General features: G+C 59.7%; 1 protein-coding gene across 1 annotated transcript in view; it reads left to right on the forward strand.

Annotated features, from left to right (window-relative positions):
* SDC3 (syndecan 3) overlaps nucleotides 1-14,058 on the forward strand; it is a 38,201-nt gene extending 24,143 nt beyond the window's left edge. The window contains exons 2-5 of the mRNA XM_044769282.2: nucleotides 4,687-4,804; nucleotides 6,312-6,925; nucleotides 8,800-9,088; nucleotides 10,013-14,058. Coding sequence (XP_044625217.2) covers nucleotides 4,687-4,804; nucleotides 6,312-6,925; nucleotides 8,800-9,088; nucleotides 10,013-10,179 — 1,188 coding nt within the window. The 3' untranslated portion in view covers nucleotides 10,180-14,058. The remainder of the gene's footprint in view (nucleotides 1-4,686; nucleotides 4,805-6,311; nucleotides 6,926-8,799; nucleotides 9,089-10,012) is intronic.
* Nucleotides 14,059-14,787: the final 729 nt, after the last annotated feature.

Raw genomic sequence — 14,787 nt, forward strand, 5'->3', positions numbered from 1 at the left:
ATGCGGCAATAAAACCCTGGGAGGCTGTGATGGCTAAAGTGGGGGGCTGGAACCTGGGCAGCCCCTCAGCCTGGTGGGCAGAGGTCCCCGAGGACCCTCGGTGGCTCCCCTGGGGAGCTCAGCTCTTCAGCAGCTGCTCGGGGAGCCTCCAGCTGGGGGTCTGCTCCCAGGCCTGGGGTGCGGCAGGGAGCGGAAGGTTCCGGGGCTTCGGCGGTCGGTGCGCTCTCTGGCCTGCGCCCCGAGGCTGCGTGCGGTGGGTATCGGGGGTGCAGGCGGGAGCAGAGCGTGTCTACAAGTTGTGAGGTTTGCATCCAGGTCCGGGGGTGGCCCTGCCGTGGGGAATGTGTAGGTGAGGTATGATTTAGGGAACACGCTTGGACACGGGGATGGGTCGGGGTGTGCCACCCATGTGGTTATGAGATTTTGCCGACATTGGCCTGGGGCGCAGAAGGGTGCAGCTGTGGGTCTGTGCATACCCTAGGTGTGTGTGTGCAGCCAGGAGTGTAGTAGACCGGTGAGCACGTGCCAGTTTGTGCCAGGCTGTATTGTCTGTGAGCTGAGGTGGGTGCACAGGTTGGGGTTGGCAAATGTTACTCGTGATGGTGTGTGTGTGTGTGCTGGGTGTGTGTGTTTTTGTAGGGCGTGGCTGTATGTATGCTGGGATGTGTAGTGTGTGCATGAGGGTGTCAGGCTGGATTGTCTGTTAGTTGCAGTGTGTGTGTGTGTGTGTGTGTGTTGGGTGTGTGGGTGTGTTGATCATGCGTAGGAAGGTGTGAGTTTACCTGGAGGGGACGCAGTGAGGGTCAGAGGGAGGCTGCAGGGTCCTGGGGCACTTGGATTCAGTTCTCCTTTAAGGGAATGGTATGGATAATTATGCTCATTATGCATGGAATTATGCAAATGGAGAGGTCGTTTGGGGGTCAAAGGCTGTTTGTCACCATCCTCCTCTGGCACTTTGTGACTTCTGAGTTCCCTGCCCCCATCTCCCTCTGCTCTCCTCTCTGTCCCCCTGGGAGCTGCACTGCCTCTGTTGTGTTCCTGGGAGGGGGCCACTGAGCCCTGGCCCCCCAGCTGGCCCAGGGAGGGGTAGCGCTGACACTCAGCCGGCTTTGGGGGGTGCTGGGCATGATGGCATTCTACACCCCGTCCCTCACCCCCACAGGTCGCAGGTGTCCCCAGCATTAAGCTTCTCAGGGTGAGTTGAGGGGTGACTGGGTTATTGGCTCGCCCCCGCCCCAACCCCGTCTGGGGTCTGCTTGTTACTTGGAAAGAATGTTCTCTTGGATGCAGGTTTGGAAAATCACTGCGGTGGCCCCTTCCCCAGCTTTGTTTGATGAGCGGTAGGCTAAATTAAGATGTGAGAGAATTCTCTCCCTTTGCCTCCTACTCTCACATTCTCTCCTTTCTCCCGCACCAAGTCCTCCCTCCACCCACCCCCTCCAACCCCATGCCCCTCTGACCCTGACTTCCCTGTGTCCCTGCCTCTTCATCCTGTGTCTCTGCCCTCCCCCCTCCTGCTCATCCTCTCTGTTCCTCCACCATCTCTCTCTCTCCTGCCCCCCCATCTCTGTGGGGAGCTGGAGCTCCTGGTCCTTAGCATGGAGGAGATGGTCGTCATGGTAACGGTTGTCATGTCGATGGCTACTGAGCTGGGGATGAATAGTATCTAGGTGAGAGCTACCTGAGTGGAGGCTGATGGGTTCACAGGAGGCTCCACGCTCGTCTCTGAGCCTCAGAGCTGCACAGCGTGCGCCCCCACCCAGGGCCCGCCCCAATGCACGTGCTTATTTGCACCCAAAGGCATGCCAACCCAGGGGGCCTCTTGGTGGCTGCCTTTAGGTGAGTGTGTGTCAGAGTGTGTGTGTGTGTGTGTGTTCTCTCTGAGTCTCTGTTACATCATTTCAAGGCTCTTTGTGGCTTGGGGGGTTGTGGATTTGTACAGGCCTTTCTGGGAGCAGGGTGTTAGGGGCTGGGGTGTGGCGCTGGTCACTGACGAATCATGAGGACTCCCTATTTTGGCCCCCAGGTCCATTCCACTTTGGGGGTCCCCGGGGACCACAGACTTCTTAGAACTCCTCCTCCCAGATAAAGGTCTCCCAGTCACTCTCTGGCCTGCCCAGAAGGATGGCGAGACCGTGAAGACGGTCCCGTCCAGGAGCAGGAGCCTGAGTCTCCGTCCTGCTGTGTGGCTCTGAGCAGGAGCTGCACATCTCTGGCTTCAGGCTGCTTGTCTCAGAACTAAGCAGAAAGTCTCCCATGGCCGCCAGCGGGCCCAGGCTCTGGAGGCTGGCAGGATGAGGAGCCTTCGAGCTCCCTCGCCAAGGGCTTGGGATTCAGTTTTCTTGGTAGTAGGGGCAGAGCTGGGAGCTGGGGAAAGTCGGATGATGGCTGCTCTGAGCTCCTGGAATGTCTAAAAGGGAGGAAGACCCAGCAATTAGTCACGGGAGCAATTACACTAATTGTTCCACTCCATGACTCACTGGTAGCAAGTAAATACTGATTAATTCATTACTTTGAGACCGTGTGTGTGTGTGTGTGTGTGTGTGTGTGTGTGTGTGTGTGTCTGTGTATGTGGTAACGGGGGTGGGGGGGGGGGTGAGTCTCCTGGCTCCCTGCCCTGGCCTCCTGCCCTGGCGGGGCTGGGTGGGGCTTTGGAGCAGGTGGTCGAGGCTGGGGCAGGAAGCCAGGATTGGGATCCTCTCTCTAGCGCTGACTCCAAAAGGCGGCCCATCAGGGGCCGGGGTGTGAGAAGCTGAGCACAGAGCGCAATGCCGATCTGGTCCCTCTCCTGCTCACATACCTTCCATGGCTCCCCGCGTCGGTCAGACAGCGCAGATGCTCGGAGTCCGCCTCAGACCTGCTGAACCGCTGAGCTCAGTTTTTACAATATTCTGATGTGCACTCAGGATGAAAAATGACCAATTTCCAAGATAAAGTGGCAGTGGGACCCGGCAAGCCCTCTGTAGTGGGGCTTCTGTAGCCTCAGCACCAGCCTGCCCCTGCCCAGAATTACTCACATCTTCCAACCCCAACTCCATTCCCTGACAGATATTTCCTGAATACCTACCATGTGCAGACACGGCCCTGCCTCCGTGGTGGTGGAGCTTAGTGGGGGTGGGCGGTCACTGACCAAGTACACGCCTAAGCACACACAGATCACGGGTAGTGATCGATGTGAATTCAGACTCACAAGATGCTCTGAAAGATCAAAGTAGGAGAGCTTCTCGAAAGAAGTGAGAGAGGAATAGGAGTAGCTGGCAAAAAGTTGGAGGATGAAGGATGGGAGGGGAGAGTGTTCTCGGCAGAGAGAAGAGCCTGAGTGGACGAGGCAGGAGAGACCCAGGCGGAACAGAAAGGGGCCTGAGTGGGCTAGAATCCAGTAATTGAAGGGGTGCAGAGGGACCCTGGGTGAGGCTGGAGGGCGGGCAGGACCAGCTCTGAGAGCACAGGCTGCACTTCCCTACCTCGGAGCCTTTGCATATTCTGTTCCCTCTCTTTGAGATGCCTTTCATTATTTCAATTAAGACCCAAGTGCTAGTCCTTCAGATCTGAGCACCAGGAGTGAATATCACCTTCCTCCAGAAAGCTCTCAGGGGGCAGTGACCGTGGCTGGGCTCAGTCTGGAGCCAGGGTCAAAGGTGTGGCTGGGGGCCCAGCCGTGCCTGTCCCTCCCAGGGGCTTGCACTCCTATCTTGGATGTCCTTAGTGCTGGCTCTCTGCCCAGGCTTGCAGTGGGGAGGGACAGTCTGGACCCAGGAGCCCCAGCTCCCTGCCCTCCTAGGTTCTGACTCTGGACCCTGGGAGAAGCCCCTTTCACCCCTGCGGACCCCCCCTGGAGACCCTCATGGCCTAAGCGGAAGTGCCATCTGGGCCCTCAGCTGACTCAGCAATGAGATACTTTGGGGGGGGGGGCGGTGCTGACTTTTGTTTTGGGGAGGACCCAGGGCTGGGCCTGGAGCCTGCTCCCCTCACCCCCTCCTCCAAGGAGCTTCCCTGCCAGAGCCTCCCTCACCCCTGACTCCTGTCTGTGTGGTGGGATGAGTTGCCCTGCCTTTGGGTTTTGAGATGTGACACTTCGGGTCCCTGGCCGAGTCTGACTCTTAAAGCATCACATGCTCTCTGGTGACCTGGGGCAACTGGGCCCCAGTTCTCCCTGTGGAATAGAGCTGATGACGCTGGCCACAGGGAGAGGAATGCTGACCTGTGCTGAGCACCTGCTGCCTGCCGGGTTTGCTCAGCACTGTACACGTATGAACACACCGTGTGCTCACAACAACCCGGTGAGGCCGGTACTATCTGCTTAGGAGTAATGAGTCAACTGAGGCACGGAGGGACTGAGTAACTTGCCCCAGGTCACACATTTAGTAAAGATGGGGCCAGGACTCAAACCCAGCATTCTGGCTCTAAACCCTGTTCTGCCTCCCAGCGGTTCTGATCAGGGGATGGGGGAAGTGACCAGGGGTCCGCGGTGGTGGCTGTCAGCAGGAACCTGGGGCCGCTACCCTGGCCCCTGGGTGGGTGGGAGGTGGTAATCAGGCCCCCCTGGCTCTTTACCCACTTGGAGGCCACACCTAATGCCGTCCCTCTGTTGTCACTCGGCCGGTGAGCGTGTCTGTCTTCCCTCCGGGCCTGTCCAGGCTGCAGGCCTCAGGCGCTGAGCCCAGTGCCCGACTCTGCCCTCCCCAGGCTCAGCGCTGGCGCAGCGAGAACTTCGAGAGGCCCGTGGACCTTGAGGGCTCCGGGGACGACGACCCCTTCCCGGATGATGAGCTGGACGACCTCTACTCGGGGTCAGGCTCGGGCTGTAAGTACCTCCCCTTCCCTCTCCCTGCGTGTCGGTCGTGTGGGCACTACCAGTCCGCCCGAGGGCCCCACCCGGGGCTGCGATCGCAGGGAGCAGGAGCCGGCATCTTCCTGGGGCTGGAACCCCGGCCTTGAGGCCTCAGAACCCAGGACGCCCAGCACCCCACGGTTTCTGTCTCTGCGTCTCTGTGCGCACCGCTTGGGTCTCCCTGCAGACCGCTGGCCTGTTCGGGTAACCCAGTTTAACCCAGTTTTCAGTACTGTTCTGACCACTTGGACGAACTTAGCAGCCATTTCTCGGCATAGCGGCTGATCCTTAGCAGAGACAATTTGATTGGTCCAGCTTGGGTCAGGTGCCCCCCTTTGGTCCAATCAGCTGTGGCCAAGGGCGGGTTTAGGGCAGTGATGGACAAGGGCAGGTGCCTCCAGTTGTGCCTGGGACCTTGGGTCTGCCCGGTCCTGGGAGAGGCCAGCCGAGTAGTGAGACAAGGGAGGTGCACCAGTTCGAATCTCAGCCTCTCCACTTAACAGCTGTGCCACCTTTAGCCACTTTCCTTCTCTGAGTGTCTTTTTTCTTATCTGTGAATGGTGATAAATGTGCCTTCTTCTCAGAGCCTCTGAACGGCCTCAGCATAAGATACCAGGGTCTGGCACAGAGAGGGAGCTCTAAAAAGGGGGTGTGTGCTGAGGTTGAGCCCAGTGAGGGGACAGGACAGGTCTGATGAGGTGGGAGGAGGTCTACGTGTCGTGGAACTGGCCACTTGCCTCCTCCTGCCCCTGCCTCTACTCTCCCTCTTTTAGCCACTCCTTTAAACCTCTTGTGGGTTAATCTTCACAAAATCCATCTCTAATGGGTCATGTCTCTGCTCTCAGACCTCCCTGGCTCCCGCACCCCTCCTCTGCCTGTCTCAGGCCCCGGGGCTGGCTCTGGCTTCTCTCTCTCTCTCTCTTCTCTCTTCCTCCCCAGTCCCTGTACTGTCCTGCTTTGACTCCTCCAGATTGCTCAAGCATTCCCCTGGAGGAAGGGCTCCTTCTCCCTCTGGACCTCTCCCTGTGCCTCCGGGGGAACCTTAATGTACCCAACCCTTGTGCTCATGGGAGGGTGCACCCAGGTCTGACTCTTCCCTGGATGCCACTTTCCTGCTCCTCTCAACCTCCAGCGAGATTTGTAGCCACCAGGCCTTCAGTTACCACTGCCTAGATTCAGCCTGCTAGAAGCTCCAGCCTAAGTGGGCTGGAATAGTCAGGGCAGACTTCCTGGAAGAGGTGGCCGCCCTGAAGCATTTTTGGCTAGGCAGTGAGGAGCTGGGGAACATCCATCAGCCATCAGCTACCTGGTGACCTTTGGCCAGACTATGCCTTCCTCCTTTCCCTCATCCTGTCCTGGGAAAATTGTGCAGAGAGAGGGTTGGGAGTCCCCAGTCTTGATGGCTGTTGCTTACCTGGGGTCCTCATGCCCTCCACAATCACCCAGCTCCCCAGCTCTCTCCTCTCCCCCACCCCCTCAGACTTCGAGCAGGAGTCGGGCATAGAGACAGCCATGCGGTTCAGCCCAGATGCGGCCCTGGCAGTGTCTACCACGCCCACCGTGCTGCCCACCATGGACATCCAGCCTGTGGGCACCCCCTTTGAAGAGCTCACCTCTGAGCGCCCCACCCCAGAGCCCGCCACCAGCCCTCCAGTGGTAACAGAGGTCCCAGAAGAGCCCAGCCAGAGAGCCACCACCATCTCCACTCCCACGGCTACCACTGCTGCCACCACCACAGGGGCCCCGACAGCAGCCACAGTGCCCGCCACAGTGGCCACCGTTGCCCCCAGCATCCCCGCAGCTCCCCCTTCCACGGCCACCACCTCTGTTGTAAGGACCACCGGCATTCGGAGGCTTCTGCCTCTTCCACTGACCACGGCAGCCACGGCCCGGGCCACCACCCCAGCGGTGCCCTCGCCTCCCACCACGGTGGCCGTCTTGGACACAGAGGCACCAACACCCAGGCTGGTCAGCACGGCTACCTCCAGGCCAAGGGCCCTTCCCAGGCCGTCTACGACCCAGGAGCCTGACATTCCTGAGAGGAGCACCCTGCCCCTGGGGACCACTGCCCCTGGACCCACGGAGGTGGCTCAGGTGAGTGAGTGGGGTGGGAGAGGATGGGGAGTGGGCGCAGAGGAGGCTGGGTTAGGGAGGATGGAGCTGGGCAGGCGTGAGGACCGGGCTCTTCTGCAGGTGAGCCAGACAGGGCTGGGGAGGGTGAGAGAGGCATGTGGCCGGAGGGCCAAGGCAGGGGGCGAGTCACAGGACGAGTTCAGAGGTCGAGATGGATGGGATGGAAGAGGGACCAGGCCTGGGCCTTGGGATGTTGGGACAAGACGCTGATGGAGAAAGAATTGGGTGAGTGTGTGTGTTGGTAGGGGGAGGGCCAGGGCTTGGGTGTTCCGGTTCAGACTCAGGAGCCAGGCAGACTTCTTCCACTGCTGCTTTTTAGCCATGTGACTTCAGGAAGTCACCGATCCTTTCCATACCTCCATTTCCTTACCTGTGAAAAGGAGAAAACAATAGGATACAAATCATAGTGAGATTTCAGTTTCCTGACACATCCCAAGCACTTAGAGCAGTGCCTGGCGAGAGTCAAAGTTTCACTCTCGTTGCTGTCATCGTCATCATCATCGTGGTTGTCGTTGTTGTTATTATTAGTCTGAGGGTGACTCAGAGCGGGCTGTAGGAGAAGAATTCTGGGAGCTCGAGTTTGCAGATGCTGCCCGGGTGGCAGGTCAGTGCCGAGCGCTTTCCTGTGCCATCTCCTCTCTCCCTCAGGCCCCCCCAGGGGGGCACCACCGCTGTCATCTTTCTACAGGTGAGGCCACTTTCCGAGGCTTCACAGCCGCAATGGCAGATTCAGGATTTGAACCCGGCAGTCGACTCCAGAGCCGGGGCGTGTGTGTCTTTGGGGTATTCTGGGTGGGGGTTGGGGGAAGGAAGAGAAGAGGATGGAGATGTCAGGCATCTGGGGATGGATGGGATCAAGGAGATGGGAGGAGCAGCCTGGTCCCCTGGAGACAGTGATGGGGCATGAAAGCGCTCGCTGGTGGCCTCGCAGGGGGCCCTCAGGCTGTGGAGCCGCCTTCAGGTGGGCGTCGCCTCCTCTGACTCCGCAGCAGTCCCAGCAGGCCGCAGGCCCAGCCCTCAGCTCCTCTGAGCAGCTGGGGCAGCCTGGCGTTGCACAGCCTTAGCCAAGCAGGAAGGGGAGACAAGGCTGGGGCGTGGAGACCAGGTCGCTGGTGCCGTCTCTGCGCGTGGCCTCTCCTCGGCCCGGACACTGGGCCCACCTGCTCCGTGCCTACCCGTGAAGTGGCTGCATCCCTGCTCCGAGCCTAGCTCTGGTCCTGCCTCCGTTTGGTGGGAGTCATTGAGATTCGTGGTCACGGGGCTGGTTCCTTGGGCACCTGCCCCCAGGGGACATCACACTCTTCAGGTTGTGCTCCTGGACTGACCTCCAGGCTTAGGAACTCACCTCTACCCCAGGCCCAAGTACATAACAGCTGCATCTGGCAGTCCCTCAACAGCAGCTGGAGGGGGAAATGATGGAGATGGGATGGGGAGAGGACATAGCCATGTGACAATAGAGGCAGTGTGGTGTAGTGGTTAGAAACACAGACACTGGAGTTAGATAGATCTGGATTTTTGTTCTGCTTCTACCACTTACTAGGTGTGTGTCCTTGGGCAAGTCACATAACCCCTCTGAGCCTATTTCCTGCTCTGTAAATTGGGGGTAATAATACTCCCTTCATGGGGATACGGTGAGGGGAAAATGCCCCTAATGTGCTTAGCACAGTGCCTCGCACACAGTAAGTGCTTAGTAAGTGTTAGCCCCCCGGGGAAGTGGAGTGGTGGTAGGGGCCGTGTGTGTGTGTGTGTGTGTGTGTGTGTGTGTGTGTGTGTGGCTGCCCTGTGGCAGGAGATGTTGGGGCCTGGCTCCTGGGCTCATGCTACCCTCCCTACAGACCCCAACTCCAGAGTCCTTCCTGACCATCCGGGATGAGACAGAGGTGCCAGTGAGTGGGGGGCCCAGCGGGGACTTTGAGTTACCAGAGGAAGAGACGACGCAACCAGACACAGCCAATGAGGTGGTGGCTGTGGGCGGGGCTGCAGCCAAGCCATCACCTCCACCTGGGACACTGCCCAAGGGTGCCCGCCCGGGCCCTGGCCTCCTGGACAATGCCATCGACTCGGGCAGCTCGGCTGCTCAGCTGCCTCAGAAGAGCATCCTGGAGCGGAAGGAGGTGCTCGTAGGTAAGCCTGGGAGGAGCCCAGAGTGGGGCAGCTGGTTGGGCCTCAGTTTGTCCTCTAGGAACCCAGGAGGGGGGTCAGGGGGGACGTTCCTAGGAGCCTAGTTTCCTAGGAAAGGAAAGTAGGGGACGTGACCCCAGGACCCACCCTTTGGTTCCTCCCTACCCTTCCCCCATCCCAGGGCCTGACCTTGACCTCATCCTACATCCAGTACTTTCCTCAGAGCCCTCTGACCCCTCCTCAGACTCTGACTTTGACGCTTGCTTCTCTGGGCCGTGCTGGCTGACTCCTCCTGGACCTTACCCCGTGGATCCTAGTCTCTGACCCCATCCTTTGGTTTGACCTGCCCCCACCCGTGATGCCAGCCTGAGGACCTGCCCTGGCCGCATCTCCTGAGGGGTCTCTGGACTCGTGGTCCAAACCCTACTCACCCCTCAGGAGCAGTGTGCCCTTGGGCAGGGCTTTGCCTTCTTCAGGCTCCCTTTTCCTCCTCTGGGGGGATAATCATTTTGCGCTTAATTCTCAGTGCACATCTGTTTGTATGTTAACTCTTCTGTAGTTGGGATGTGTCATAGTTTAGTTGTTAGAGTTTTTTCTTTCCTGACATGTATAAAATACTGGGGCATCTTCTGACTGATGGCATCTGGCATTTGGTGAGGACCACGGCACCTCCTTTATTAGCACTGTTTGAGAATTTGATGAGTTAGCGTGCGTTACGCAACTAGAACGGAGCCAGGCCGCAGTGCAACTATAAATGACAGCCAGTACCCGTAGTACTGAATCAACTCCAACTCCAGACTCAGATTCGGGACCCCCAGCCCTCTCCCCCTTCTTGCCCCCACCCCCAGGACCCTCCACCCTCTCCCCAGGCTCTGAGCTCATCTCACCCTGCCTCTGGCCCTTGACCTCTGCCTTCTTCCTCTGCAGCTGTGATTGTGGGTGGGGTGGTGGGCGCCCTCTTCGCTGCCTTCCTGGTCACGCTGCTCATCTACCGCATGAAGAAGAAGGATGAAGGCAGCTATACGTTGGAGGAGCCCAAGCAGGCGAGCGTCACGTACCAGAAGCCTGACAAGCAGGAGGAGTTCTACGCCTAGTGGAGCCACTGTGCCTCCCCGTAGCCTCAGCGCCACCCCTCTGCCCTGTCCCCAGCCCGGTCCCACCAGCCCTGGCCTGGGATGGGGCCAGGGATGGAGTCTGGCCCTGGTTCATCTCTGCCTGCCTGCCCAGTTCTGCCCAGACTGCCAGCCTCACACAGATCTTCCCCAGGGGACAGAGGGCGCTGCCATCTGCCCCAGACTGTGCCCTTACGAGCTCATCTCTTGTCCCCCCCCACCAGCCTGGGGCTTCAGGACCTCATGTCAGATGGACAGGAGGAAGGAAGCTCCTGATTGGCTGGTGGAAGAAGGGGTGGGGCTTGAGCCCCAAGCTGGCCTGGGCCACAGGGCTGGCCGAGGTCTCCTTTTGGGGCTAGAGAGGGCCTCAGGCTGGTTTCCAGGACAAGCATTTGGCAAGCTCAGCCCGTGAAATCGAGACCCTGCAGCCTCTTGCTCCTGTCCCAGGGCCCCTCTCTGCCTGGGTGAGAGGGTAGCCCTTGTTTGCCAGCCTGTTTTGTTCTGGCCTCTCTGGGGTTGTGGGGTCATTCTCCCCTCACCCCCCTGATACACATGCACCCACAGGCTTCACTTCCTTCCCAGTCTGCCCCTGAGGCATCTGCTTCCCAGAGGTGCCCTGGCAGCCCCCGGTGAGGAGGAGCTGGGCTGCTTGGACCTGCCTCCCGCAAGCGGACTCTGCACAGACACCATCTCCCACACGGTCACACACTTGGTCACACACACAGACAGCAGCGTGCAGTGACAAAATCATGCTCAATCCTGGCCACCCAGCCAATCAAGACGTGTTACAGACACACACACGTTCTTCCAAAGATGTTTATTCTCATGTGTTTCTCACGCACCCCAAATGCTCATGACAGTGCAAGTCACTAGTGATTGTTGCCCAGCGGTGACAGTGTGGCCTGCTTCCCTCTCTGTCCCCCCAGCCTGCCACACGTCATCGGGCACCCGACACGTCTCCAGCTTTCAGGCTTCCTGGGGAGGGTGGAGTCAGGCCGGAACAATCAGCCCATATTGGGTCCCTGAGCTGCCCTGTCACACTCAGTCCTCACCATGACGCCCACACCAACTGCACTGTCACCAACCCCAGCGTGTCAGACACAATCCCGTGTGGATGCACACTCTCACCTCGTGCAACCCGCTCTTACACTGGAGGATGATGGGGGCACTTACCCTTTCCGGAGGAAAGTGTGGGTGGGGAGATGTTGCCACAAGCCCCCTCAGGGCACTGCCCTCCGGTCGTCCTGGCGTCACTCCTGCCTGCTTGCCTCCCCTCTGTAGCCTGCGGAGGGGTGGTTGGGGGCCAGTCCCCACTAGCTGGGAGCCCTGTAGGCTGATGCCTGGAGTTTGGCCTTGGGCTGGGCAGGGGCTTGGGCCTCCCAGGACCAAAGGCCGTGGGTGGGGAGGGCGGATGTGGTCTGGCTCCTGGTTCCCCTGCATCCCCCTCCGGCTCTGAGCTCGGGGCTGACTGCCTCCCAGGACACAAGTCTCCAAAGTGCCTGTGAGGGGGGCCCGCCGCCGGGCCCTCTGCACCCTCTCCCCTTGGCCCCAGGCCCACCTCAGCCCACCCTGGGGTCACCCCGGGCCCCACCCGAGGACACCTGCCCGCTCGTTTGGCCTAACCACCTGCTGGTTCTCCTGGCTGCAGCCCGTCCAGCCGCACTGCCCCAGGCCGAGGGCTGACAGCAGGCAGGGGTTGGGGGTCACAGGCCCCGGCCCACCTCCCCCTTCCTTGTTACCCTTGCAAGTGGGGCCACTTCCGTAGATATTTTAAATGTGGGGTCACAAATCTTCTTTTGTGGGGGTGTGCTTAGCAGGGGCCCTTGGAGCCCAGGGCTGTGGTCTGAGTTGTGGTTGGCTGGGGCTCACCCTGACCCCTCACCCGCAACCCACATGAAAGTCAGGAACCCAGGTTTTATTTCTGTTCCCTTTTTAAGAGTCCCTGGCAACAGACTTGTGCAGGGGAAGGGGCGGGGGTGCCTGAGATAGTGAGGGGGAGGTTCCAGGGAGCTTCCACGGCCTGCCTCTTCCACCTGTCCTGCTTCTAGGCTGGACTCCATCTTTCAGGCCCAGCGCCCTTCCTGGCAGGGCCTGGATGCTGTTGAGACTAGCCGGTCCCAGCCTTTGGGAGGGAGGGAGTGGGAGGAGGCCTCCTGGGCCCAGGATCTGTTGGCGTGGCCTGGCCTCAGTCATTCCTGGAGCAGAAGGGCTGGGCATGGGGGAGACCAAAGTCCCAGCCTCCCTCTCTCCTGCCCCCTGGTGGGCTACTGTCGTGGGGACAGCAGCTAAGGTGAGAAGGCCTGGGCAGGCCGAGGCTGAGAAACCAGGGAGCATAGAGGAGAGAGGACCCGGACAGTCCAGGGATGCTGGGACAGGGTAGGAGACCCAGCAGTGGGTGCGGCTTCTGCCTGGGGCTGAAGCCTGTGGTGGGGGCGGGTCCAGCACAGGATGGATGAGCTGGGTTTAGGCTGGCTGGAGTGGGCTTGGAGGGGCCTGCCTGGGTCCAGCCTGGCCCCAGCAGGCCTGGCTCCTTGCATCCTGAGGGCTGGTTTCTAACCTGGGGCCTGGGGCTTCGCCTCCTGGCACTGGCCTCTTGTCTGTGTCCTTAGCATTTGAGAGATGAGGCCGAGGTCGAGGGCCTTGTTCATAGAGCTTTGGACCCAAGACAAATGTCCAGGCTTTATCCTCATGAAGTTTAACACAGTCCGGCCAGCCCAGCTCAGGCAAGGCGATGCAAGAGAGTGAGGTCGGTTACAAGGGCGAGCTGGCGCTCTCGTAGGTGCAGTGTGGGTGCGGAGCCTCACCCTGCCTGACACGTTGTGTGATGTGTGCAAGGCTGCCCATGCAGGTCCCCAGACTCCGTAGGGCTCCTGGGGAGGGGGTCCTCCGGGGCCCTGGCACTTCCTGGAAGCACGGCTGATTCCAAAGGAGGAGCTTGTATAGCTTGTGAATCTCTGGGGCCTCGGCTGTGGGAGAGCATGAGGTGGGCTGGGGCCACCCCCAGCTGTGACTTCTGGAACCCGGGCTGTCTCCCCAGGGGCCCGGAGGGGATACGGATCCTGAAAGTCTGGTCCCCTTGTTCGCTGGAGGTGGGTGGATGGTAGCCAGGGCTGGGCCGGGCAGGTCTGCGGGCAGTGGCTTGGGGTGCCCAGGCTGGAGCCCCCTGGGGTTGGCAAAGCCATCTGTCCAGTCCTCCAGGCTGGGGCCCTGGGCACAGGGGGCAGACTCATCTCTGCTTCTCGGGGCAGGAGTGGCCGCCACCTCGGCTCTCCTGCGTTTCTTCTGACAGCCACCACCCTGGACCTGCTTCCTAGGCCTCCAGCCTGTAAATAGAAGCCCACAGACTGTACAGATTTACAGAGACGCCGAGACTGGGCCCCGGAGTTGCCGTCTGAGGACTGACAGCCCTGGTATCTCCCAGGTGCCCACCTGGCAGCTCAGTGCCCCCCGGTCCCAGCGTGGCAAATGCATGTAAATATTTTTCGTAGGCAGCGTGGCTCCAGAGAGCCCCCTGAAGACAGTGTCCCTCCTGTGCATCCTTTCTCCTGTACAGAGCCCTCCAAGAACCCGCCCTGGGGTGGGTGGCAGCTTGTCCTTCCCTCCCCAAGGCCTTCCCTGCCCTCTCTCTCCCCATAACCCGTTTATTAACCATACCTGTCCTGAGTTCATGGCCAAAACCTTAAGTAAGGAAAAGCAGAGGAAAAAGACTGAGAAAGAGACCCAGGCGTCTGTCCCACGGGGCCACCTGTCCCCACCTTGTGAAGGAACTGTTTGTTTTTGTTTTTTGTTCGTTTTTTTCTTTTTTAACACTTCCCGTGCTGTGCCCATTTATAAGAGGAAATAAAATTAAACTGAAACGACGTCCTGTGGCCAGAGTGTGAGATAAACATGGAGGTCATTTGGGGAGGGGCAGCCCACGGCCCCCCTTAGGCCTCAGCCACCTTCCTTTTTAGAAGAAATTGAGAAGCAAGCAAGGAGAACTGACCAACAGCCCCTCGTGGGAATCATTGTGGTGAGAGCTGCTGTTGATTGAGTGTGTTCCGGGAAACCACGGAGCTGACTGTGGGAAGGCTAGGGTGGGGGCTGCGGTTGGGTGGGGCCAAGGCTGTGGGGGCCCTGTGGTCCACTCCTGGGGGAAGAACTGTGGTTTCAGGCCACAAAGAGAATCTCGGGACCACAGGATATTGGAGCCTGACCAGCCGAGGGGGCTGGCCCTGCGGTCTCACAGGCCTGCTTTCAAGGCCAGATCACGTGTCCCAGCTCTGACTCTGGAGAAGCGTCTTGGCCTCTCTGAGCCTCAATTTCCTCACCTGTAAAGTGGGATAACAATGAACAACAGCCCCCAGATGGACTGTGGCCAGGATTCCATGAGAAAGAGCATCTAGCAATGTGCCTGGCACGGTCTGCCTCAGCTCACGGGGTCTTGGATGGTGGTGTCGGGACAGAACAGAACCTGGGGATGGGAGGAGCTCCAGGGCCTGGAACCACAGACTCTCTCCAGGGTCCCAGGGTCACAGAGCTGGGAGGGCCTTAGAGCCATCCCTGGGCCCTGGGTGTAAAATCCCTTCTTTGGGGCCTCAGCAGGGGACG

This window comes from Equus asinus, chromosome 5 (genome assembly GCF_041296235.1).
Source record: "Equus asinus isolate D_3611 breed Donkey chromosome 5, EquAss-T2T_v2, whole genome shotgun sequence".
In the NCBI taxonomy this organism is placed as follows: domain Eukaryota; kingdom Metazoa; phylum Chordata; class Mammalia; order Perissodactyla; family Equidae; genus Equus; species Equus asinus.